The sequence below is a fragment of the Nestor notabilis genome, unplaced genomic scaffold, assembly GCF_000696875.1.
Source record: "Nestor notabilis isolate BGI_N333 unplaced genomic scaffold, ASM69687v1 scaffold11703, whole genome shotgun sequence".
Lineage (NCBI taxonomy): Eukaryota > Metazoa > Chordata > Aves > Psittaciformes > Psittacidae > Nestor > Nestor notabilis.
The window spans coordinates 123,553-147,757 of record NW_009921260.1 but is presented as its reverse complement, the minus strand read 5'-3'; the positions used below and the strand labels follow the sequence as shown (position 1 = coordinate 147,757).

At 43.9% G+C, this 24,205-nt stretch overlaps 1 protein-coding gene across 1 annotated transcript in view; it reads left to right on the top strand.

Moving 5' to 3' along the window:
- The window catches only part of LOC104403026 (receptor-type tyrosine-protein phosphatase T-like), a gene marked incomplete at its 3' end in the record, with an annotated part of 167,887 nt that overhangs the window by 27,074 nt on the left and 116,608 nt on the right, over positions 1 to 24,205 (top strand). Inside the window, exon 3 of the mRNA XM_010011059.1 lies at positions 22,554 to 22,825. Coding sequence (XP_010009361.1) covers positions 22,554 to 22,825 — 272 coding nt within the window. The remainder of the gene's footprint in view (positions 1 to 22,553; positions 22,826 to 24,205) is intronic.

The following is a 24,205-nucleotide window of genomic DNA, read 5'->3' as shown; positions in this document are numbered from 1 at the left end:
GGCTTCACTGGTTCTTTGGGGCTTTTGGGTTGCGGTTTTTGTGGTTTTGTTTTCTTTGTTTGTTTTCTCATTCTTAAATGGTTTTACCAGCAGGCCAGATGCTCACATGGTGGATGCAGTATCTCAGTTTATCTCTTATCTCTCTTGGCTTTCCTGGAGCCTGGCCAGTTTGCATCAGTTGAGGATATAATTCTTCCCTTGAAGGACATGTGTCTGTCAACTGCAGTTGTTTTCTCAAGGAAAACCCAGTCATTTTCCCATTGTGCAGCCTGCTTTTCTCTTTCATGGCACTTTTCAAAGGTCAGCATATCAGAGCACATTTGAAATGTCGCAGAGGATTTGAATAACTTCCCCTTCAACATATGGGATGTATCAACAGTGAATGCTGCTACAGACACTGGGAGCTGCAGGGAAAAGGCAGGAGGGAGGCTGGGCACAAAGTGGATCAGGTGGGAAGATTAAAAATGTGGAATTAGTGAGAGAAATCAATAAACCCATTTTAAATATTTGGATAAAATGATATGCGTGAGCCCCCCAGGAGGAATTACTGGCTTGTTTTCAGTCCATGCCCAACATTTATTTAATTTTATGTCTTCTGCCTGTTTGTAATGTACTTTTATTAAAAAACCCTAACAAGTGTGTACATGTGAGGTAATTTGAAGTAGTGACTTGCAATTTAAAAGCAATTGTTTTTATTATAGCTAGAAGACAAGGCGGGTTAAACTTGCTTGTGGTCAACTAGAGACGGAATGAGTGTTTCTGTGTTATCCCCAGGACACCCTGTGTATACACAAATTGTTTATCAAGAGCACACAGGTCTGAGTTATTTGTTTCTTAATAGTGTTTGTAGGGTTTGTTTCTTTTAGTTGTGGTTATTTCCAGTCACTGAAGTGCTCTGTTATGCATGAGTGTACTATGTATGTCCAGGCATTTTCTGCCAAGGAGTGATGGAACAGGGTGGACTAGATGGGGACTATGAATTTCCATGTAGGTTGTTCTGAATTCCAGTTTGACTGTTGACTCTTCCTGTAGGAATGTCTCACTCCAGCCTTCCATGTCTGAACTAGTGCAACTGGATCACCAAAATCTGCAGTGTCACTCTGAAGGGTGCTTCCCCACTTGGCTTCTTTGGAAATAGCTGAATACCTTCTCAGAGCTGGCAAGGAGATGGCTTTGCACACTTGCACATACCTCAGAAAACGAGAAGCAATAGCTCAAGTGGCCTGGAATAGCATTGAAACTGCTTGTGGAGGTAAATGAGTAACTTCAAGAGGTTCTTCTCTTCTTGCAAGTTGTTCTTTCTAATTTACTTGCAACGTATCCTCCATATCAAGTTGAGAAATTAATGCTATTTTCCTGTGGCATGTAGCCTCTTTCACTGCATATGTAATATGTATGGTGAAGAAACCCTGCACTTTCTGGGGCTCTATTATCTCATTGTGTGTTTTATGATGCAGCAGGTCATGGAGAAAGAGAGCAGTAGGGAGCTGTTTTACAGGATTTCTACGTTCCATTGCAAGTGCTTTCATTTAACTTGTACCATTTCTGCCACTCTGGTCTGAGCCATGGTCATTTGTTTCAGTTCTGCACAAAAGGTAGAAATCCTGCACAGGATTTGTCTTACCCCAGTGTTTGGCTTCAGCCCATTGAAGCAGACTGGGCTGAACTGGGGGCTGAATTTCTCTGACAGCAGCAGGAAGTAGGACCCTTTAGAGGGTCACAGTTTATCGCATACACGTACCATATGTTTTGCTTCACCCAAACTGATCTTTCAGAGTTTTCACTGAAGTACGTTGCTGTTGGAGGTGTTTGGTCTCACTTTATTTGGTATCCAAAACAGATCTTAAAAACCAAATTTAAAGCAGAGTGAAAACTGGAGCAAACCACAATTTTACAGGAGGCAGCTCTCCCTATGTGTGTTTTACAGAAATGGACTAAGGGTGCCAGAGGCATTTGTTTGGGACTTTAGAGCTGAAATGAAATTTTCCAAAGCCTGTAAAAAGCTAAGAAAACAATACAGTGTAATGCAAGACTTAGAGATGTGGACAGGCACAGAGCTGGATGGTTTTGTCTGGAAGCATAGATGGGAGCTGTGGTAGGACTAAATCACCCCGTGTGAGTGACAACCATAGCTCTAATAGTCTTCTTACTTTTCCTTAGCTGTGTTCTCTGTCAGGGCATGGGCCACCTCACAGTGCTTCAGATTTAAACAGCTTGTTAGAATTAAATACTGAGAAACTTGTGTTTTAAACCAGTACCTGCAGTATATGCTGGGGCTTGCTTTCAAACAGCTATTGTAGAAAACTTCTGCATGTGTTTCGATGCTTGGATGCTCTCTTGTGAGCTGACAACACTGACATTGTTCATGTTGTTGTGAGATGATGATGGTGGAGACACTTGCAAATGCTGTTGTCCCAGGTCTCCGAGGATAGTGAGGCACAGCTACTTGGGGTTGTTCCCTTTGGAGCTGTTAGAAGTAGACGTACCCGTTTGGATGACTTGAAAGAATATTTGTAGGATCTCAGCTTGTCAGAAAGTATTATGTGTTATTACAGTGATATTGGGCAAGGTGCTTTGCTGTTCATATGCCAGTAAGTGGCAAGAACATGTCTGTTTGGGGGGGAGGGAGGGAATACAGAAGGTATTAGCAGCAAGGACACTTGTGCTCTTTTGAGTGATGATATGGGCTGTGCTGGGTAGGATCAGAACAGGATTGAAGGCTAAAGGAGTCCTGGAGCTGAGCAGTGTGCTTGAGGCTCCAGCTAAAATGTTCCTTAAAATGAGCATTGAGCACTAAATTGAGAATCTGCTGTTGGTAGGTCAGACCTCAAATCCATTCACATCCAAATGCTTTTAAGGTGATTGATAATGTATTTTCCAAAACATTTAAAAGCAAAACAGAACATTAATTTCATTAAATTAATGTTTTTCAAAGGCACTGCTGTTCACACAGGACATTGGGAATATTGATTGCTGTGTCTTTCTTCTCTGAAAGAGAATTCCCCTACTAAGACAAGAGGGTGTTTCTTCCTGCCACTCAAGGAAAAGGTGTGTTCAGGAGTTGGCAAAACAGGTCTTTTCTGCAAATACTACTCTGGGTCCTGGAGTTGCTACAGTCCATTTAAAAGCTGCTCATGGGCTCACTCTACAGCCCTATCTGACCCTGCCGAGCTGGTGGTTCTCGTGCGGTTCTAAAGATGTTTATCTTATTCTCTGGATCAAGGATGTACATACATACAGTGGTTTGGGTTGAAAGGGACCTTAAAGCTTGACTTCCAACTCTCTGTAGGAGAGTGTTCCAGCCGTCTTACAATCTTCATGGCCCTCCTTTGGACTCAGTCTGACAGGTCACCATCCCTTTTATGTTGGGGGCCTCAGAGCTGTACACAGTAAAAATCAAATTGGAGAGAGCAAGGGAAATGCTGGGAAATCAGTCACAACGTGAGTGGGTTTGGGTTTTTAGTGGGTGGGAAGCTTAGAATATTGGGCAACTGGCTGTTAGTGAGAACTCGAGTCTGCCTGAAAAACCCTGTCATTTGCTGTTTGTTGTGGGAGCAGTTGTTCTGTGCTTGTAACAGGCTCTGTGATCCAGTCCAGGAATAGAAACAGGGCTTTTGTTGCTTAGAGGCACATGTTGCGATGAGTAGAAATGAGCAGTGAGTAACCCGTCAGCTGAAAAATGCTACGTGCAGGATTCACACTATTACAGAGCCCAAACAAACCCATAAGTGTCAAGCTAGATTGAGAGTAACACATAAGTAAGAAAAGTGTCCATGTTATCGGGTAAACCACTCTCACAGTTGCTTGGCCCCTTCTCATGGTGGTGACTTACAAGCTTGCGTAATTCTCCCCACGGCCCCACAGCAGCCTTTTTTGTTCCATCTAACTAAATAGCTGTGTCAGGAATTCAGCTGACATCCATCCCTGCTGCCAGAGCCTCTCAAGGAGCTGAGACATGGATCCTTCCTTCAACAGATGGTCTATAAGGCTGAAAAGAACCCAGTTCATGCCAGCATGGCCTCTCACATTACCTCCCCAAGATCCTGCTTCCGTGTGAGCAGAAAAAGAGTAATGCAAAGCATGTGCAGTCCCATTCATTACAGGGGTTTGTAGAGCAGTGTGTCATGGAAAGCTGATCCTGCAGGAATGCTGGTGTGAAGGGCTGAGTGTTTGTAATGCTTATACATTGTTCTGTGGATTTTTTCCTCTATGAGAGATACTTCGTAGCAGGAAAGTAGAAGGATATTAGTGATTTATTCATTTGCCGAGCAGAGGATCAACCTTGCTGAGATTAACTCTCCCAGGGAGTTAGTGTTTCATGTGTGTTTGGTTTCTGATGTTGAGGCAATGAGCAGGAAGACTCTGGCCTTAAGGGGGAGGAAGGCAGCTGGAGTATGAATGGCAGAAGCAGCTGAACTACTGAGATGATTGAGTAGTTCCTGGTGTATTATCACCTCCTTTTCCATTACTGTGTTGGAGTTCATTAAAGCCACTTGGTTCTTTGAACTGGTGACACAGCGTTCACTGAAATGTTTTGCCCAGGTCCTGCAACGAACTGATGTGTTAGTAAATGAAGCTCTGAGTCTGACCTTGGGCTTGAAATCCTCTGGTACCATGTCAGTCCTGGGGATCTGGGTGTGTAACAGGTGAGTGTGGCTTAAGTCTTCCTTAACTCTGTTGTGGTACTGACAGGACATAACAGGGATGAGGCACATAAACAGAGAGCACACTGACCGCCTTGTATTCCCTGATTTCTGAAGGAATGTTTGGGACACCCTTCCAGCAAGTGCAGATCAGTATGGTCAGCTGTAAAAACCCATTTGAATGAAGATTCACGTGAGGCGTAAAGACATTCTGGATTCTTTCTTTTCTATTCCATTATTCAACATAGAAAAACAGTGTCTGTGTGCATGCTCCGTGTGTTAACAAGGTATTTGTAGCATCTGGATGCCTAGTGAGGCAAAAGCCCCAATGAAAATCACAAATAAAACTTGCATGTTGAGTTCAGAAGTACCACCCTGGAAAAGCCTTGTTGTGAATGTAGTAGGACTCGGCTATTCTTATTCTAATGACTTATTCAACAGAAGAAAATCTATATGGGCAGAACAAGATCAGTCTGTGTTTCTTCACAAACATATGCATCAGCACATACTTCAAGTACTATAAAAGTATATATTCTCCCCTAAGCCTGTTGTAAAGGACTAAATGATGCTGCTGTGCTGTGAGGTGGGGTAATACATTTCAGCAATTCTGGCTTTGGAACACTAAGGACATGTCTGTATATTAATTAATTAAGGAGCACATCCTGTTGCTTTTAGCAGGGAACCTGCACTGATTGGACCCTTTGAAGAGGGAGGACAACTTGTTTTCCATGTACACACTTTGAATTTTGCAACATTTGTAGGTGGGAAGGGGCAAATCCCCCTGAAGCTAAGGTACCAGGGAAGACTCTCAACTCAAATGTGAAATTCTGTGGTGTTGGAGGTGGCCTTCAGATCCTCAGCTTATTTAAAACTTGTCTTAGCAACAAATTCCCTGCTAGCATATCTTCAAGAAGAAGCAAATCTGCTGTGATTCTCAGTAGCTGAATAGAGGTTATTTTGCTCGTGATTTTTCACTGTATAATAAGCCTGAAACATCTTAAGTTTGAAGGTTTCAAGGTTGACAACTAATTACCCAGCCTTAGAAGAGATTCTGTAAAAGGTGTTATTCTCCAACTGTTCTGTATAAGATTCCTTGCAGTATTTTATTTGAAAGCATTCCAGGGTATCTGATTCTAAAGAGAAAATACCAGACTCATTAGTTACTTATCAAATGTGGTGTGTTGGTTTCTGTATTCTTTATCTGAAGTAAAAAACACAATCTTACAGTGATGAAATACAAACCAGTAGGAGTAATTTCGGGTTGGCTTTAATCATAGAATCCCAGACTGATTTGGGTTGAAAGGGACCTTAAAGCTCCTCCAGTCCCAACCCCCTGCCATGGGCAGGGACACAGAGCTCTGTCCTTCCCAGCTCTGGACTGGAGGCACAGATCAGAATATGCTGCAATACAACAAACCCTTTGTCTAAAAGAACAGTAAAAATGTTCACAGCTTAAGACATCATCCCTGCTAATGCTCTGCTCAGGGTGGCTCTATAAACACACCATTGCTAGGGGCTGAGGAAGAAACACACCTGAGATGGACCAACTGTGATGCAAATGTAAAAACAACATTTACAAACTGAGAGCTCTTTTCCATTTGTTTAGTTTTCTCTGTTACTTTTGGCATGCAGAGCTCCATGATGTGAGCTCCCCCCGCCAAGGACTGGAGTTAGAGCAGTGCTCCTGCCTGACAATTCCCATGGCAGGTTTGCCTCCTTACCCTAGAGGGAAGAATCCAATTTCGAAACCTACAGGCAGTCTATTTAAAACACGTCTTTCCAGTCGGAACACATACCACTTGCAGCTTGTTCTTTGAGGACACAATTATGTTTCACTCTCGTAAGGCCAAGGCTCAGCGTATTCCACTAAAACCTGTGCAACACAGAGAGCTTTAGGAAATGTTGATTTCACAGTATTGTGGGTACCACATGCTAAAGGGAACCCCTCCTCTGCCTCCAAAATAATATTCTTTAAAAATCCTACCCTATTTTTCCTTTCTTCTAAAATATGGATCCAATATTAGACCATTTTAATTTAAGCAGATCAATATTTCTTTAGTGACTGCATTCATGACAATGCATAAATGAATTAACAGGAATTAAGATAAAATCTGCCCTGTTTGGATCAGTTTGTCTTTTGCAGTCCCACAGTTCCTACCAAGGGCACTAACTGGGAAGCACAGCAGTGTGATTTCCTCCTGCTTGCAGGATCTGTCAGACTGAGCATACAGCCCTTTCTCCAGCCATTTTCCAAGAGCTGTGTTTCCAAAGAGTATATCCTCAACCTTCCTGGAATTCCCTGGCTCATTAACATACTTTTCCCCTAATCTATTTCCATTATGCATTTGTGTAGAAGGTTGTTTAACCACTTCCTACTTAGGAAACTATAAAACAAGTCTATTTTATACACAATGATGCTAGAAATCCAACACCAAGAAGCACCTAAACTTCCCCATCCTGCCAAGCTCAGAAGTATTTTGCTGTTGGTCAGAAATGCCAAACACAAGCCTGGACAGAGAAGCTGCCACCTAACAGAAGCACGGCACTTTTCAGAGTACTTATACCAACACTGGGGCAGTGCTGGGAACTAAGGACACTGACCACGGACTGCAGCAATGGCAAGGAAAGCAAAATACTAACTCTTTTGCAATACAGCATCAACATTTCCTACAGCTCCTGGCACCTTGAAGTTATTAAAGGTGCAATTTTCAAGTGCCTGTTTTGTGTGTGTTTCTGCACTCTGAAGCATTTATTCTTGCTTCATAGTGGAAGGTGTCCCTGTCCATGGCAGGGGGTTGGGACTGCATGATCTTAAGGTCTTTTCCAACCCAAACCGTTCTACGATTCTCTATGTGCTCACAGCTCACTGACACAACAATGCTAAACTTGAAGGATTAGTTTCATAGACAGCATTCAAGTCCATTCAGTGTTCTAGTGCATCTCAGTGCTTTAGCCAATAACTTGAGAAGGGAGGCTGAATGTCCTTGGGTTGGGAGGGACCTTAAAGCTTATCCAGTCCCAACCCTCCCCAGGGCAAGGACACCTTCCAGTGGACCAGGTTGCTCCAAGCCCCATCCAGCCTGTCCTTGAACACTGCCAGGGATGGGGCAGCCACAAGATGTTTTGATAGTTTGAGAAATACTCAAATCTATCTGGTATCCAATACAATTGTCCTTCACAGATGGATCATCCTGCCAATGTAGTAGGCTACCTGTACATACACCCTCATTTAAAGGACATTACTATGGGTTTCACGAGGTTCCTCATCATAATGAGTGTGATAGGGTAGGGTTCTGTGTGAGCGACCAAATCATGAGCAAGTTGTGTAGGTTGCTTGGATTAAGTGTTGGTAGTAGTGAAAAACACTGTTGTGTACCTGTCATAAATGCTGGGATTATTTCAACAGTTGTTTTTCAAAGGTATAAACTTTCTAGTTTAGTCTTTAAAGTCATCATCTGCCCATGGGGTGCCATTCTAGTACCCGTGGGTGGAGTATATATGCTGACCTTGCTCTAGTGCACATGGAGTTAACACTAGTAGTAGTCAAAGTGAAAGTGTCCCCTGGAAGGGGCGAAGTTGCGTAACATCCATCAGATGTTCAGTGTTAACACTGGTACATGTTTAAGTAATCGCTTATTTTTAGACTGTTGCAACCTTAAGTAATATTAATAAATAAGCTTTTGTAATGGCACACGTTATGTTGTTACAACTATCAGAGGAATAAATCCTATTTAATTATGCATTTAGAGACAGTCTCTTGTTTCTCCTGTGATTTTTCATCTCCAAAGCTGTCTGGATGAACACAGTGTGGGAAACAAGTGGCACTCAGTTTAGGTTAAGGTGTTCTGCTGATTCTTGTACCTGTCTTCTGCACGGGTCAAATCATAGATCTGAACCCTTACTTAACAAATACTTTAAAGGTCTGGGTGATGTATCTGCAAAAGATGAAGTTTTCAGAAGAGATCTGAAAACCTTAATCACTTGAGGTGAATATCAGCAACTTGTAACTGAATGACATGCACAGACACATGTTTTTCAAGAGAATATGCTGAATTGTATTCCTACAAGCAAGGCACCTCTTTAATGCTTAGTTTGGCATTGTGGAGGCAGCTGGAGGATTAAGGGAATAAATGACACCAAACAGCATTTCTAGTGGCAGTAGAAGCACAATGAATGTGTGTCACACAGTGTGTAATTTTGATAACACTAATACACACCTCAAATTGCAATGTTGTTGTCAGGAGATTACAAATTCTTGGCTCCAGAGCCTGACAGGAACCCCGGGTGTGCATTCATGGAGGATGGGATCCTTCGACTCCTGCTTGGAATTCTCAAGTGAAAGGTTGAATGAAAATAGTCCCTGAAACACACCTGACTATTTAAACAGGGTTCTAAAACTGAATAGGCTGAGAACATTGGGGCTGTTCATCCTGGAGAGAGAAGCTGCGTGGAGACCTCAGAGCAGCTTCCAGTGTCTGAAGGGGGCTACAAGGATGCTAGGGAGGGACCTTCATCAGGGTCTGTAGCGATAGAACAAGAGGTGATGGGTTCAAACTGAAACAGGGGAAGTTCAGGTTAGATATAGGGAAGAAGTTCTTTACAGTGAGGGTGCTGAGGCGCTGGCACAGGGTGCCCAGAGGAGCTGCCCCATCCCTGGCAGTGCTCAAGGCCAGGTTGGGCAGAGCCTTGGGTGACAGGGTCTGGTGTGAGGTGTCCCTGCCTATGGCAGGGGTTTGGAACCGTGTGATCTTAAGGTCCTTTCCAACCCAAACCAGTCTGTGATTCTATGATTCTGTAAGAGTGGGACCAATCTCAAAGCCACACTTAAGGAGTAAGTGATGATCTTACGGTCCCGTCCAACCCAAACCATTCTATGATCCTGTCCTGGGGAAATCTCTATCCCAAAATCCATTTCTGAACACTGTTGAATTTTGGAGCTGTCTACAACCCTGATAACTCTTGTACTAAGAACAGAATTTGATATATTAAACAAGGAGAAATAGAAGCGTGACCCTGTATTAGTTTTCTGTAGTAGAGATTAATGGGGAAACTGAAAGCTTAATAGTGTCATAGTGCTGAGGTGAGCCTCTTTACAGAAACGTGTGGAAACTCAGTGTAGGTCCTCCATAAATGGCCTGTTTGTAGCAAGGCCACAATGGAATCATTATTTTTCAGGGATAGATAATCCTACTGAGAAACTACTTGTTAATGATTTGGCACTGATGCTGTTCGTGCTGAGTTCAGGAGGAGGTTCCTTTACAACAGGAGCAGAACCTGACACAACTGCTCACATAGATTTTAATTTGAGTTCCTTCTATGCAAGGTATTTACAACCTGTTTCAGCTTCAAACTCTTGGAATAGTAGGGAGAAACCTTGCCTGTGGGGAAATCTCTGTTCCCTTCTCAAGTCGTGCCAGTGCTGAGAACTGCATTCGGGTTCTACAGACATGCCTGAAGTTTTCACTTTACCTCTCAGCCACCTGAACTGCAGTGCTGGAATTGCCTCCAGTCGAGTCTCAATACTTTGTATTTGTTCCAAGACATTTTATTTAGGATTTTAATTTTTATTGCTGTTTATGCTGGGAACATGTCCCAGTGTTCATTGTCTGCTGATGGATAAAATGTGTAATCCCCCCCAAATGTTTCATACCAGCTTAAATGACAACAATTTTAATAAATAGAATTAGTGACTTAAAAGTGTATCAGAGCTACCCTTTAACTGGAGTACATCCGTATTTCACCATTGGTTTCAGTACAAGAATTAAGATGGGGCTGTAGCAGTAAACTTTACTGTTCATACTTCACATGAAGAAGCGTGGCTTGCACATTGGAGCATGTCATAAAATCACAGAATCCCAGACTGGTTTGGGTTGGAAGGGACCTTAAAGCTCCTCCAGTCCCAACCCCTGCCACGGGCAGGGACACCTTCCACTAGAGCAGGTTGCTCCAAGCCCCTGTGTCCAACCTGGCCTTGAACATTGCCAGGGATGGAGCAGCCACAGCTTCTCTGGGCACCCTGTGCCAGCGCCTCAGCACCCTCACAGGGAAGAGCTTCTGCCTCAGAGCTCATCTCAGTCTCCCCTCTGGCAGGTTCAAGCCATTCCCCTTGTCCTGTCCCTACAGGCCCTTGTCCAAAGCCCCTCTCCAGGTTTCCTGGAGCCCCTTTAGGTGCTGGAGCTGCTTTAAGGTGTCCCCTTCAGGAGCCTTCTCTTCTCCAGCTGCCCCAGCCCAGCTCTCTCAGCCTGGCTCCAGAGCAGAGCTGCTCCAGCCCTCGCAGCAGCTCCGGGGCCTCCTCTAGTCTCACTCAAGCAGGTCCAAATTCATTCAACCATTGCTACATTTGGTGACATCTTTGGAGATTGAAAGTTCCAACTGGGGGAGACTGCTGGGACTGCGCTGACTGGCAAATAAATGGGAACTTTGAGGATAAAAATGGCATTCTACTTTTAAAAATGAAAAGGAGCCTACTAAGAATAAATTCAAACTGTAGTGTAGACACTTGAAAGTGGGGCAAAGAGAGACTTCAGAATAAGATAATAAGAGATAGGAGATTGAAATAAACCTACTAGGTGGAGGAGACGAGGTGTATTGAGTCAGCAGCACATCAGTTATTAGCTGCTTCCCTTGGTGAAAAATGTACCCTTCAGATGGCTTAAATGATTACTTTGCACTGCTTTTAGTTCTAGGAATTACTGTGTCTATTTTTGGACCTTTCTGCTTGGTTGTCAGTGTAAGATATTTTGGGGCAAACAACCAGTCAGGGTGTTGGTGAGGAACTGCAAATCTTCTTGAGAATTGGAGGAAATTTTGCAGGGAAGTGGTTGTTTTGCTGACGTGGGTTTTTCATGGCGGTTTCATTGGCCACTGAAAGAAGAACAGGGAGATTTCTTTCTTTAGAGAAGAGAAAATGGGATGATCTCAGAAAGTTCAGAGGTGGAATGATTGAAAAAATAGCAAACAGATGAATGCACTTAGGGTGGATCCAGCATGGATGTCCAACCAGCAGTGCCTTTGCAGAGGAAGCTCTGACTTTCTACTGTACAGAAATTACTTCCATGCCAGTGTAATAATGGATTAAAACTCATTTACCAGGGATGTCCAAGCTTTGGAAATAACTCCCAAGAGTTTATTATTTTAAGTAATCCTCAGGGGGGCAGAATTCTGTGTGGATGTGAAGACTAGTGGAGATAGTCAGATGTGGCAGGAGGTTAACAACTGATGAACCAAATGTCTTTCCTGATAATATATTAAATTGCATTCTGTGGAAGGAGATCAGCAATTAAATGTGTAGGGTGACACTGGCAGAAAAGGTTGCTGAGAGCTGTGAGGAACTTCAGACAAACTGAGCTGGGACCCTTGGGATGGGTTACGGGCCATATCTTCTGGATAACCTGTGATTTCTGGTTAACATGATGAACTCTGTTCTGCAAAGTACAGGTCTGTGGAAGCTCAGCGCTGTTGTGTCTACATGCTCCAGCTCCATCCATTGCAGCAAAATGCCAGGAGCTGGTGCAGTGTTTGTGATGTGGTTACATTCACCTTTCCTTTAAATGAAATCCTCCCGGACAGTTCAGTGTGTTTCTGACCATATTATAGACTCACAGACTTGTTGGTGTTGGAAGGGACCTTAAAGCTCCTCCAGCTCCAACCCCTGCCACAGGCAGGGACACCTTCCACTAGAGCAGGTTGCTCCAAGCCCCTGTGTCCAACCTGGCCTTGAACACTGCCAGGGATGGGGCAGCCACAGCTTCTCCAGGACAGATTGCCCAGAGAAGCTGCAGCTGTCCCTTCCCTGGATAAACTGGGTTTGGAGGTTCTATGGAGAAGTTACCTAGTGGGACAAAAAGGTGAATTTAGACTGCATCTAGAAGCTCACCAGGTACAGTACTTGAAGTTTCCATCCAGGCAGTGGTGTTGGGTCAGTCTGGCATCACCTGCTATGCTCAGCATAGCTGTTGTCATACACAGCAAGAAAACCTTCACCAGAAAATGGGATTTGGTGGATAGCATTAATTTCTAATAAAAATGTAACCTCCTGTGTATGCCACTGTGAGGTTCTACATGAGCTGTAGCCCACAGGAAATAAATCTCTATGTTCTCCTGGACAGTTTAGTGAAAAATATTTAGACAGGCATCCAGCTGGGCTCAAAAAACCACATGGGAATAAAAGCCTTGGAAGATGGTGGTAAATGTGTTGGGCCTAATATCAAACAGAGCAAGAAGTGAGTCATAATCAAGATGCTACAAATTCTGTGTATGGGAAGTGTGCTGAGCATATTAGTTTCATTAAAATATGGAGCTGTATATACAGTGGCTCAAAAGCAACAGATTTCAAACCACTCAAATGCTTTGTTACTGCACGCAGCTGTCAAGTTATTTCAGTACAAATATTTGGCAAGTTTCAGTAACTGTCAGATGTTTCCTTAAATAATGATTCGACTTTTGTGTAATGTTGGATCTAGTTTTATAATCTCCAATTGCAACTGCATGGTTTGGGATGTTTTGAAGCACAAATCCTGTCTTGTGTCAGAAGCCAGTCATCAACTTCATCATGTTATGAAGGAATATCTTTTATTTGGATTAAATAGAGTATTCTTATCTGAATGCCAGTACAGCCACTATTGGCAACTGAGTTGCTTCAAGACGGCATTTCCTTTTCTCTTCTTGAAATAGGTCATAGGATCATAGAACCACAGCGTGGTGTGGGTTGGAAGGGACCTTAAAGGTCTTCCAGTTCCAACCCCCTGCCACGGGCAGGGACACCTTCCACTAGAGCAGGTTGCTCCAGTCTGGCCTTGAACACTGTCAGGGATTGGGCAGCCACAGCTTCTCTGGGCAGCCTGTCAGTAACACTCAGCTAGAAACTGCCCACCTGAACAGGACAATAGTCCTGGAAAAGAGGATGCTGATAGTAACTCCCATGTTTAGGTTGCTGTAATTGTACCAGGAATTCAGGCAGACTAACAAACATTGCCTATTTAAAAGAAAAATGTGGTGTAATGTAGTTCCCATGGGGATGAGCAATGGCAGCGATCGCAGCTGGGGAGGTGTGGGTTGGAGTCAAGGAGGCTCCTTTCTCCTGTGCCAATTCGCCTCCACAGAGGTCTGCAGCAGCCTCTGCTTTGGCAGTTCTGAGCTGCTCCTTTTGAGAAGCTTTTGCTGCCACACTGTGTGCTAGCTTCTGAGGTGGCCTGGGTTATTTTCTGTATTCACTGTGCCAAATTCCCTTCCACTCAGAATAGCATCATAGCCTTCAACAGCACCAGCACACTGAAACTGAGCTCAGCAAAGTTGAAAATGTGATGCAAAAATAGCTTAGCCTATAACCCTCACCATATTCTGGGGTTAGAGCCGCAGTGTTGATATCTTAAATGTGCAAACAAGTGACCATATGGTTACAATGCAGCTATGGAAAAACAAACTGTTGAAGAAACAATTCCTCTTCAGACATCGGTTGCCGTAGTTGTATTTTGGCTTTAGGTTTAGTATGTGGTTTCTGCCACAGATATAAAGTTAGTAAACCCCTTTGCAGTTTTCTAGCAAGTGTTACGTATGCACAGCATATGGAAGCTTTGCACAAGTTGCAAAGATCATAAATGTTGACTACTCATGTAGCATGTGTGCTAATGAGAGACTGAATTGTGTCTGACATGTCAACCACTTCTAATTATAGAACGATGTAATGAAAAATACACAGCTTTTTGTGTTTAATGTCATAATCAATCAATCATTGTACCTGGATAATGCAGAAAGTCAGTGAGGATCCTCATGTGTTATTAGGATTTTTTGTGTCTGTTGACCATTACACGTATCAGACATCCACAGGAAAGACAGGGTTTGAAAACAGAAACTCTAATCCTAGTTTTGAGCATGTCAGGTATGTTTGGGCAGATCAGATCCTGTTCCTGTTGGCAGTTTTCATACCGAGAGGCAGCAGACTTTTGACTTTGTCTTGCTGCCCCCTGCAAGGAGAGCTGCTGATGCTGCAGTAGCTGAGATGGAGTGATTTAATCATTGAATTGCTTCTGGTCACTGCACTATAACATGATTTCCTCAAATCTGTTTTTACCTGGGTAGAGAGATTTTCATTTTTAGCCTTTGCTAAAATAACACTTTGTGGCGCTGTAATGAGTTGGAATTTTGTTTTTAAAATGAATACCAGATTTGAATCCAAAGCTGAGACATGTAATCATAGCAGTTACCTTTTCAGAAAAGCCTTTGCAACACCTCTGAATCCCTCCATTGTTGGCGTTGCATCCTAGGAGAGTTCTTTAGCTCGTTCAGCCTGGAGAAGAGGAGGCTTCTGAAGGGGACACCTTAGAGCAGCTCCAGTGCCTAAAGGGGCTCCAGGAAACCTGGAGAGGGGCTTTGGACAAGGGCCTGCAGGGACAGGACAAGGGGAATGGCTTTAACGTGCCAGAGGGGAGATTGAGATGAGCTCTGAGGCAGAAGCTCTTCCCTGTGAGGGTGCTGAGGTGCTGGCACAGGGTGCGCAGAGAAGCTGTGGCTGCCCCATACCTGAGAGCATATAATAAAAGAGTAACGTAAATGGACAAATATGTTATGGGTGGATCACAATATGTGTTGCTGAGAGCAGACCCCAAAGCTGCTGCACTCTTAATCCCATCTCTTCAGGAGCCCATGTCCCTGCTGTTAAGGGAATCAGGGTTCTGAATCTTGTGACAAGACACTGAATCTCCAAGTCCCTGCTTGCAGCCTCCTGCAGAGACCCAGTTATCCACCTTCGAGCCCTCTGCTAAGTGGGCCCTTGTTGGTTTTGTCAGTGGTTTGATCTCTTCCCATCTGGATCGTGTGGCTGAGGAGGGTTTGCTGGCACTGAGCCACCAGCACGGGAACAGGCAAGCTACGAAAATGTGGTATTTTTTTGTCTTCATAATCCTTGATATTTTTTTGTCTCATTTCTTCTCTCGGGGTAGTATAATGTTTCCCAGTTTGGATGGTAGAGCTGCTGCGGTAGGTGTTACTAAAGCGTTACCTCAGGAGTTAGCAAAGAGAAGCTGTCACTTGGCTGGAGGCTGTTCCTGGTTGTTGGCATCTTTCACTGTGGGTCACCATTATTCTGACCTTGGAAGACATTTGTCAAAGTAGTGTAGCTTGATAACAGCTGTGGTGTAGTAATCACAGTGCCTGGATGCCACTGAAGATGCCAGCAGTCATGTATGGCTCCATCAGTGCCAAACTAGAAAGTTTGCAATTATGAACCTGTGGGGAAACTGGTTTCCCTAGTCCTGAGTATTGCCCGAGAATTATTTGGGTTTATGTAAAGCAAGAGATTTGCAAACCTTCCCTTGCAAGGACATCTGGAAACATGGATACCAGCCCCGCTCTTGTTGCACACCAGGTCTGTCGGAAGGTTGGGAAAGTAGTTGTGCTGTGAGCTTCATTCCCTTCAACTAATCGCAGCTGTCACTGGGAGAATATGGGATCAGCCTTGTTCCCAGGGAAGATTTTTCTGACAAACTCCCTCCAACAACATCATTCTTTCCATGACATGAATTTCCAGAAGAAAAACTCTTCACAAACAGCAGACTGTCTCCTTAAAAAACTGCTTTCCTATCTTCTGACAATTGCCCAAGTGAATGGATTGGCTTCACGAATTATGCTGAACTCAACTTGCACTTTATATTCCTATTTGTCTGTGAATTAAACTATATCACTAGTAGATTAATTCAGTATGGCCACATTTGAGAAATAAACCCCATGGGCCTGATTTTGTCCTAATGCTTGAAGAAGGGGTAGCAGGGAGGAGATAGACCTTGCTTAATCCTGAGTTGGTACAAATGCTGCTGACTTCAGGGAGAAGAGATTTCTGAGCCTTGTTCAGGTGATACACACGAGTCTGAAGAGCAAGAATGAAAGGATGTGGGAAGTGTGATGCAGGTGGGTAATGACAACTTTTCATAATAAAAGGATTACAAATGAGGTGGCAGTAGCTGAAAGCAGGTGCATGGAAATACATATTTCTTTTCCCCAGCACAGTGTCTAATTACCCTGTAGATCTTGTTGACACAGTCTTATTCCTGACTGGCTCAACAGAAATTATAGGAGGAAGATCAGTCTGTGGCTCATCAATGAAAGGGCTTGACGCAGCTTTTGAGTTTAAAAAGTTGGTATAGCTGACCATCAGCAGCTTGAAATGGAAATTCCTCTTTGCAGTACCCTTGGCAGATGGCGTGCTCTGGGAGCAAAGGAGGCTAATAGCATCCTAGGTTGTTTTGAAGGGGTCCTAAACAGTAGGCAGAAGGGAAGAGGTCCCCCTTTCATTGGATTGCATTGAGCATCCTGTGCCCAGTTTTGGGCGTGATACCAGAGACACTCATGAACTGGAACAAATTCAGTGAATGCCACCAAGTCTGTGGGGCTGGAGCATTTGCCCTGTATGAAGGGGCTGAGGAGTTAGCAGGGATTGCTCAGCCTGGGGCAGGGAGGGCTTTGCAGGCACCTAGCACTGGCTCCCAAGTATTTAGGAGGAGGTCATCAGGAATACCAAGTCAGGATCAGTGCAGTGAGTGATGAAGGGTATAAGTTGAAACGAGAGGTTTTGGACTGAATATAAGGAAAAACTGTGAGGGCAGTCGAGCAATGGAGCATGTTTGCACAGGGGATGGGCTGTCCTTCTGGGAGGTGTGTAACTCAAGACAGGTAAAAAGCTCCAAGAAGCCTGGTCTGGACTCAGCTGGCTCTGCTTTGAGCTGGGGCATGAGGCCATTTCAACTGGGAGTATTCCATGGTGCTGTGTTCTACCTTAACAAGGACAGACGTCAGACCTAGTTTCTTGCAGATAGAGTTGGTTTTGGCAGTAAGCAAAACCGTGTCTAAAACATGCTCGTGCACCTGATGGAGCTGCTGGAAAACCTGTTCCTTTTATTTTGGGAAGGGGTTTGCTGTTTAAGAGAACAGGATGTACCTGATTGTGGTTTTCAAGGTTCCCCAAGTCTCATTTTGCAGTTGAGCGTTTTGACAGCTTTTTTTTCAAGTTTACATTCAGCCTTTAATGGTTGCTATAATTTCACTTTTAAAGAGCCCTGTTCTTCAAAGCCAGTAATGAAACCACATCAGCTGAGGTCTGTGTGGTGATCATGAGGGTTCTTGGTGCCTCATTTCTTCAGCTGTCATTTGTCAGCACACACTCATGTAATCTTAATGAACAATGTGCAAAGCCATTAAAAACTCAATTATGGCTTTCTTTTTACTGCAGACGTGAGAAAATGCAATCATAAAGTGCTGATGTGTAAACACAATAGCCACCATCTGCTACCGAGTAGCATTTCAGCTCCAGAAAGAGGAGATACGTTGCAGATGCATCAATAATAGGACGCTTATCAAGGCATCATTATGCACCAAGCAGGGGAAAAATTGAAATTTATGGCCAGCAAGAGAGCGCTTCATGGTTTAATTTCCCAATTTCCAGTGCTATGTTTAATAACTATGAGAGAGTGCTGCTTTATGGGCCTGGGGGTTGAGGGGAGTTTTAAAAATGAATTTATTTACCAGCTTCCCAGCCTCCTGCTTCTGGCTCATCCCAACACAACACATTCACTTCTCTTACACACTACAAAACCAGCAAGATATTAGTTCCTCTGACCTGTTGATCCAAGAGCACTAAGTTTCATTGACCTGATAGTCAAGCTGCTTATTTCTGCATCCAATAACTATAATTTTTCCACAGAAAAAAATATATCTTTTTTTCCCTTCAGTGTTTATGGCACAGGAAGTTGCTGGATGGAGGTGAACAAAACAAGGCCAAATGATTTTTCCCGTTACTACTCTGCAGAATTGGATATGCAATGGTCTAAGTTAGAGTTTCTCCAAGATACCTTGGGTTTTATTCACATTCTTGTCTGCAGACACTGAAGTGGCTTTCGGTCATCCACTGATCAATAATTTCCATTTGTGACATGTGAATTCATTCTCTAGTTCTTTATAGGAGTGGAATATGTGGCAAGTGCTTTGTTGGTGCCAGACCAGATTGTATCTCTTTTATTTGCACATACAGGCCTGTAAATTGAGAATAAATCCCATCAGCCTCAATTCCTTGTTCAGGCTGAAGAAGGCTGTCAGGCTCTGAACCACAAAGTCAATTGTGATAAAATGTCAATTTTATTAGGGATAATAAGGAAAACCACAATTGTCACTAAAGCGCTGTGCCTTCCTCCAAATTTCCATGATTTCTCATGTACCTCCAAGTGATGTATCCTGCCCAGACAAGCTTTACTGGGCATGGAATCATAGAATCCCAGACTGGCTTGTGTTGGAAGGGACCTCAAAGCCCCCCCACCCCCACCTCCCTGCCACGGGCAGGGACACCTTCCACTAGAGCAGGTTGCTCCAAGCCCCTGTGTCCAACCTGGCCTTGAACACTGCCAGGGATGGGGCAGCCACAGCTTCTCTGGGCACCCTGTGCCAGCGCCTCAGCACCCTCACAGGGAAGAGCTTCTGCCTCAGAGCTCATCTCAATCTCCCCTCTGTCAGTAGGACAGTGATCTCAGCTGCTGATCTTGGAGCATGCAGAGCGACAACTGGGAGGTCTTAGAGGACAGGGGACAGGACACCCATTCAAGTTCATGCTGTGGAATGGAAAAATAAGAATGTGTACAGATGGGTACATTTGGAGGCCAGTTTACAGAGCACAGGGTATAATAATGTGCCCACAACTGAATGGTGTAGGTTAGGATAGTCTTGTGAATGAACTGTGAGTACCCCCACAGTGGGCAGGCTGGAGGTGCTGTGCCTGTGCCTTGGCCAGCCAGAGACAGCGGGTGTTGTGGGACCTGCTACACTTCAGTCTCTGCAGAAATAAGGAGTGTGGCTTAGTTAGTATATAACAAACTGCTCTAGACAAGGTGTGAGTACTTTTCTCTGACAGATGGCACTATAAATGGAAATATTTAATGTTTTCCACTCCCATATAAATTAATGCCTCTTACCATGACTTCACCAGGCAGTTGTGTTTTTATAGGATTTTTTCCTGTGTCTCTAGACATACTGTATGAAAAATAAATCTTAAGCTGTAAATAGGGAGCTGTGAATAATTTGCATATGACAGTAGCTTGTAAGGCTATTCTTTCGTAAGTCGGACTAATGATTTTGCTAAGTGCTTTTTGGTGGATGGATGTTTTACTTGCTCATGTTGTCAGTTCCTAGATTCAGGCTCCATGCTCTCTCTAGAGTTGTCAGCACTTGCACAAAAGGCCATTGTTGTACCTTGTGATTCACTTTTTGTGGGTGGCAAAAATCAAATTGTGATTAGTGCTTCGAACTCTTTCTACGAGCTGATGTGTTTTCTCCCTGACGAAAGCTTGTTGCTTTTATACAGAAATCTGTACAAGTGAATTTCTCCCTAACTTTTTCTATCATTGAAACACTTAACATGCCCCAGACTGGTTTGGGTTGGAAGGGACCTTAAAGCTCCTCCAGTTCCAACCCCTGCCACAGGCAGGGACACCTTCCACTAGAGCAGGTTGCTCCAAGCCCTATGTCCAACCTGGCCTTGAACACTGCCAGGGATGGGGCAGCCACAGCTTCTCTGGGCACCCTGTGCCAGCGCCTCAGCACCCTCACAGGGAAGAGCTTCTGCCTCAGAGCTCATCTCAATCTCCCCTCTGGCAGATTAAAGCCATTCCCCTTGTCCTGTCCCTACATCCCTTGTCCAAAGCCCCTCTCCAGGTTTCCTGGAGCCCCTTTAGGCACTGGAGCTGCTCTAAGGTGTCCTCTTCAGGAGCCTTCTCTTCTGCAGCTGCCCCAGCCCAGCTCTCTCAGCCTGGCTCCAGAGCAGAGCTGCCCCAGCCCTCGCAGCAGCTCCGGGGCCTCCTCTGGCCTCGCTCCAGCTGCTCCATGTCCCTCTTGTGCACTGTCCCAGAGTAGAAGAGTGGTTCTTACAACGGTTCTTGCTTTATCTGTAAGGGAAGAGCAGGCAGACTGTGTGCTGACAGAGATTATTAAAGGAAGTGTCACAATTACTCTTAGAATCCAGGCTGTCTGTCAGGTTTCCAGCCTTAACTGTCTGCCTGTGCTGCCTCTTCACACCTCTTGTCAGTTGTACTTCCTGACAACCACTTATCTTGGGCCAGAGAAACAGAATCTAAATCCCAGATTCTCTGCACTTCAGTTTACTTGGGTAGATTAAGATTAGTATGTACTTGCTGAAGAAGGAGATTTTGTGGTTGACGGGGAGCAGAATTATATCAGCAGTGAACATGTGTCAAGATCCCATGTTAAGGACTTTGATTATTAAAGACATATAAAAAGTTTGGATTCAGCTCTTAACATTTCTTGAAGTCGTGCTGTGAATCTGGAATGTCTTGGTTTGGAGCCATTGTGATTTCAGCATATCAAAATGAAACATAGGATTGCCAGAGAGCATCTTGCCTCTCAGTTTTCCTATTTCTTAGCACACCCTCTTCCTTGCATTGGGCTTGAATTTCCTGAGGCCTCTAGAGTGAGTGTTTTCTGTTTCTTTGAAAGATTGCCTCCCTTCTGCATCCATGCTTTTCACTGCTTTACAAAACGCCCATCTATCATAGAAACACAAGGGAAAAAAGCATATTTGTAGGAGAAAGTTGCTGGTTTCTGTTGATATAGTTTAGAATATCTGGCTGTTCACTGCTCAGAATTGATCAAAATGGTTATCAGGCTCCTCACAGTGTCACCCTACTGGAATAGAGAAGTCAATAGGTTAGGAGTGAGGCATAGCTTTTCAAACTCAGTCTTCTGGGAGCTGCAAGAGGCCAGCAGAGAGAAACATCAGCAGCATCAGAACCAGCATGTCGAGAGGGCTGTGTTTGATTAAAAATTATCATGCCTGGCTGCTGACACACAGATTCCCCCCACTCTCGGTTATTTTCTTTAGCTTTCTCCAAGGGTGAGTGTCTGCACACAGATAAAGGAGAGCCTTTCAACAGAACTGAATCAAATAACTCTCATAATGTTTTGCCTTATTGCTAACATTTGTCACCTTGATGCATCTGCAACGACATGAGCTGAGACACAATGTGCTATGAAATAACGGCTTGATGAATCAAAATGCCAGTTCAACATCAGGCACCATGGTTAATATGATGCAAGCTTCCAGGTTAACCAACTCATAAATTGCCTTAGTATGTATTTCCTTCTCTAAATTCAGCCTGTCCTTCCTTCCTAGAAGAATAATTGTCCTTGTTGCATTAGTTCTAGTCGAGGTGTTGCTGTTGGGCTCTGAAAACAGTTTGGTTTTATTTTTAACACATTACAACCTTCCTAAGTTTCTAGTGCCAAGGTACAGGTACAGATTGGCTTGAAAGCGTAAGGGGCCATGTAGGCAGACATCAGCTGTGAGTTGGATCCCTTGTACTAGTTCCTATTGAATGTGCCATTGAGTGGCTGCACGGTAGGAGAGCCTCACTGCTGCTGAAGTGTGTCTGTGCTGCTGGTTACAGGGCCTGTTTTATCACAGATTATAAAATCATCCATGAGAGCCCAGTGTTTTTATTTTGATTTTTGAAATTGTCTAATTAAAGTGCTTCTACTTGGCCCTGAATTTATTTGTATATATATATACACCCTAAATTTTAATATCCTTTCTTTCTGTTACCTAACAATGAGCATAGAATACTTAGTTTGAGCTCTTCAGATGGATGGTTTGTTTTCTGGCTTCTAAGGGAATCACTGACTTTTCTAATGAAACTGTTTTTCACAGAATCCCAGCCTGGTTTGTGTTGAGGGGACCTTAAAGCTCATCCAGCTCCAACCCCCTGCCACAGGCAGGGACACCTTCCACTAGAGCAGGTTGCTCCAAGCCCCTGTGTCCAAGCTGGCCTTGAACGCTGCCAGGGATGGAGCAGCCACGGCTTATCTTTTACTGCAAAAGCCAGGTAAACCCACTTTTTCTTCTCTTTCTGCTTTCTTTCATAGGCTCCTTCATGATGGTGAACAGCTCTGGGCGAGCATCTGGGCAGAAAGCTCACCTGCTCTTGCCTACTCTGAAGGAAAATGACACCCACTGCATCGACTTCCACTATTACCTGTCCAGCCGAGACCGTTCAAGTCCCGGCTCTCTGAATGTCTACGTGAAGGTGAACGGAGGACCACAGGGCAATCCCATATGGAATGTCTCGGGGGTTGTTACTGAAGGATGGGTGAAAGCAGAACTTGCCATCAGTACGTTCTGGCCACATTTTTATCAGGTATGAGTTTGGAATGTTCTTCCTTAGAACATTTGGCTGGGTATGAGATTAGCTGTTGTTAGCAACAATTCTGAACATCATCTGTCCTTCCCCTCCCCCCATCAGAATGAATTTACCTATAGCATTTCCATAGCAGAGGGGTTCTATAGGCATCTTGACAGAGTTCTTCCTACTTCACCCTTTTTCTTCAGTTGCCAGGTCACAGGGTGATGGATAGGGCCTGAGTCACAGTATTGGCAAGCTAAGACCCACTTATTTATCATGAAATTGGTATATAAATAGAGTTTGGCACTTTTCATGCCACTGTAAATGTAAATAGAATCGAGTGTTCGGATGTGGAACTGCATCTCTGCAGAAATTTGCCTTAACTGTTTTTGGCCTGTGATTGGTTCCATAAGAAGGAACATTTGTTCACTCAGCGTTGCATCTGGACTTTTCCCGTGCCCATAGGAGTGGTAAAAGTACATAAGCTACTAATAAGATCTTGTAGCATGGTATCAACATGGGTGTACTCTTCACCAGATCCTCTGTTCCTCTTCAATTTAGAACTGCTCCTAATGAAGTTGTGCTTGTTCTGAGATTTATTTCTTTCAAAACAAGCACAAAGTTGATGCATGTAATGGCTAAGTTGTTTTTTGGTTACATTAGTTTATAGCAACTTGTTAGTCGTCCACTTCAAACTGTATGTGGCAACTTTGCCATCACTGTTTTAGTTTTAATTAGATAAGATTCCTCACAATGGACTCACATACCGGGTGTTGAAGGTGTATGGCAGGGGCTTGGAACTAGATGAGCTTTAAGGTTCTTTCCAACCCAAATCAGTGTGTGATCCTATGAGAGTGTAATGAGGATAGAATAAACTATGAAAAGTCCACAAATAACCTGTGAATAGGAAAGAGCAGGTAGAAAAGCTTGCTTATGTTTTTTCTTCCTTTTATTTGCTTCTAATAACGGGATTGGAAGTCTGTAAAATCAGAACTGAAGTAGAATGCTTTCATGTTCCACCTGTGGAAAAGAGTTGGGGATAGCAGCAGCATACATACAGGCACACTATGCAGGGTGAGTGGAAGGGATAAAGGGATGCAAATGGGTGGAAAGTGGTCTTTTAAGGCCTGTGAACAACTTTTCCCTTGCTCTGAAGTCACAGTGAAATGCTTATACTCCATTCAGATTAACATGAACCAGAATTTGCTTCGTAGTAGGTGCTCCACAGAGATAACAGGAATGATCTTTCACCCAGATAATTGGTTCTTGAAAAACCTGGAAAAGACAGGCTGATCTCACACAAAGAGAGCTCCTGTCCTTAGCTATACCAATAGCGGAATTCCTGAGCCTGCCTTACTTCTTTTGTGAGTCCTTTTGCAGGTCAATTTTGCTTTT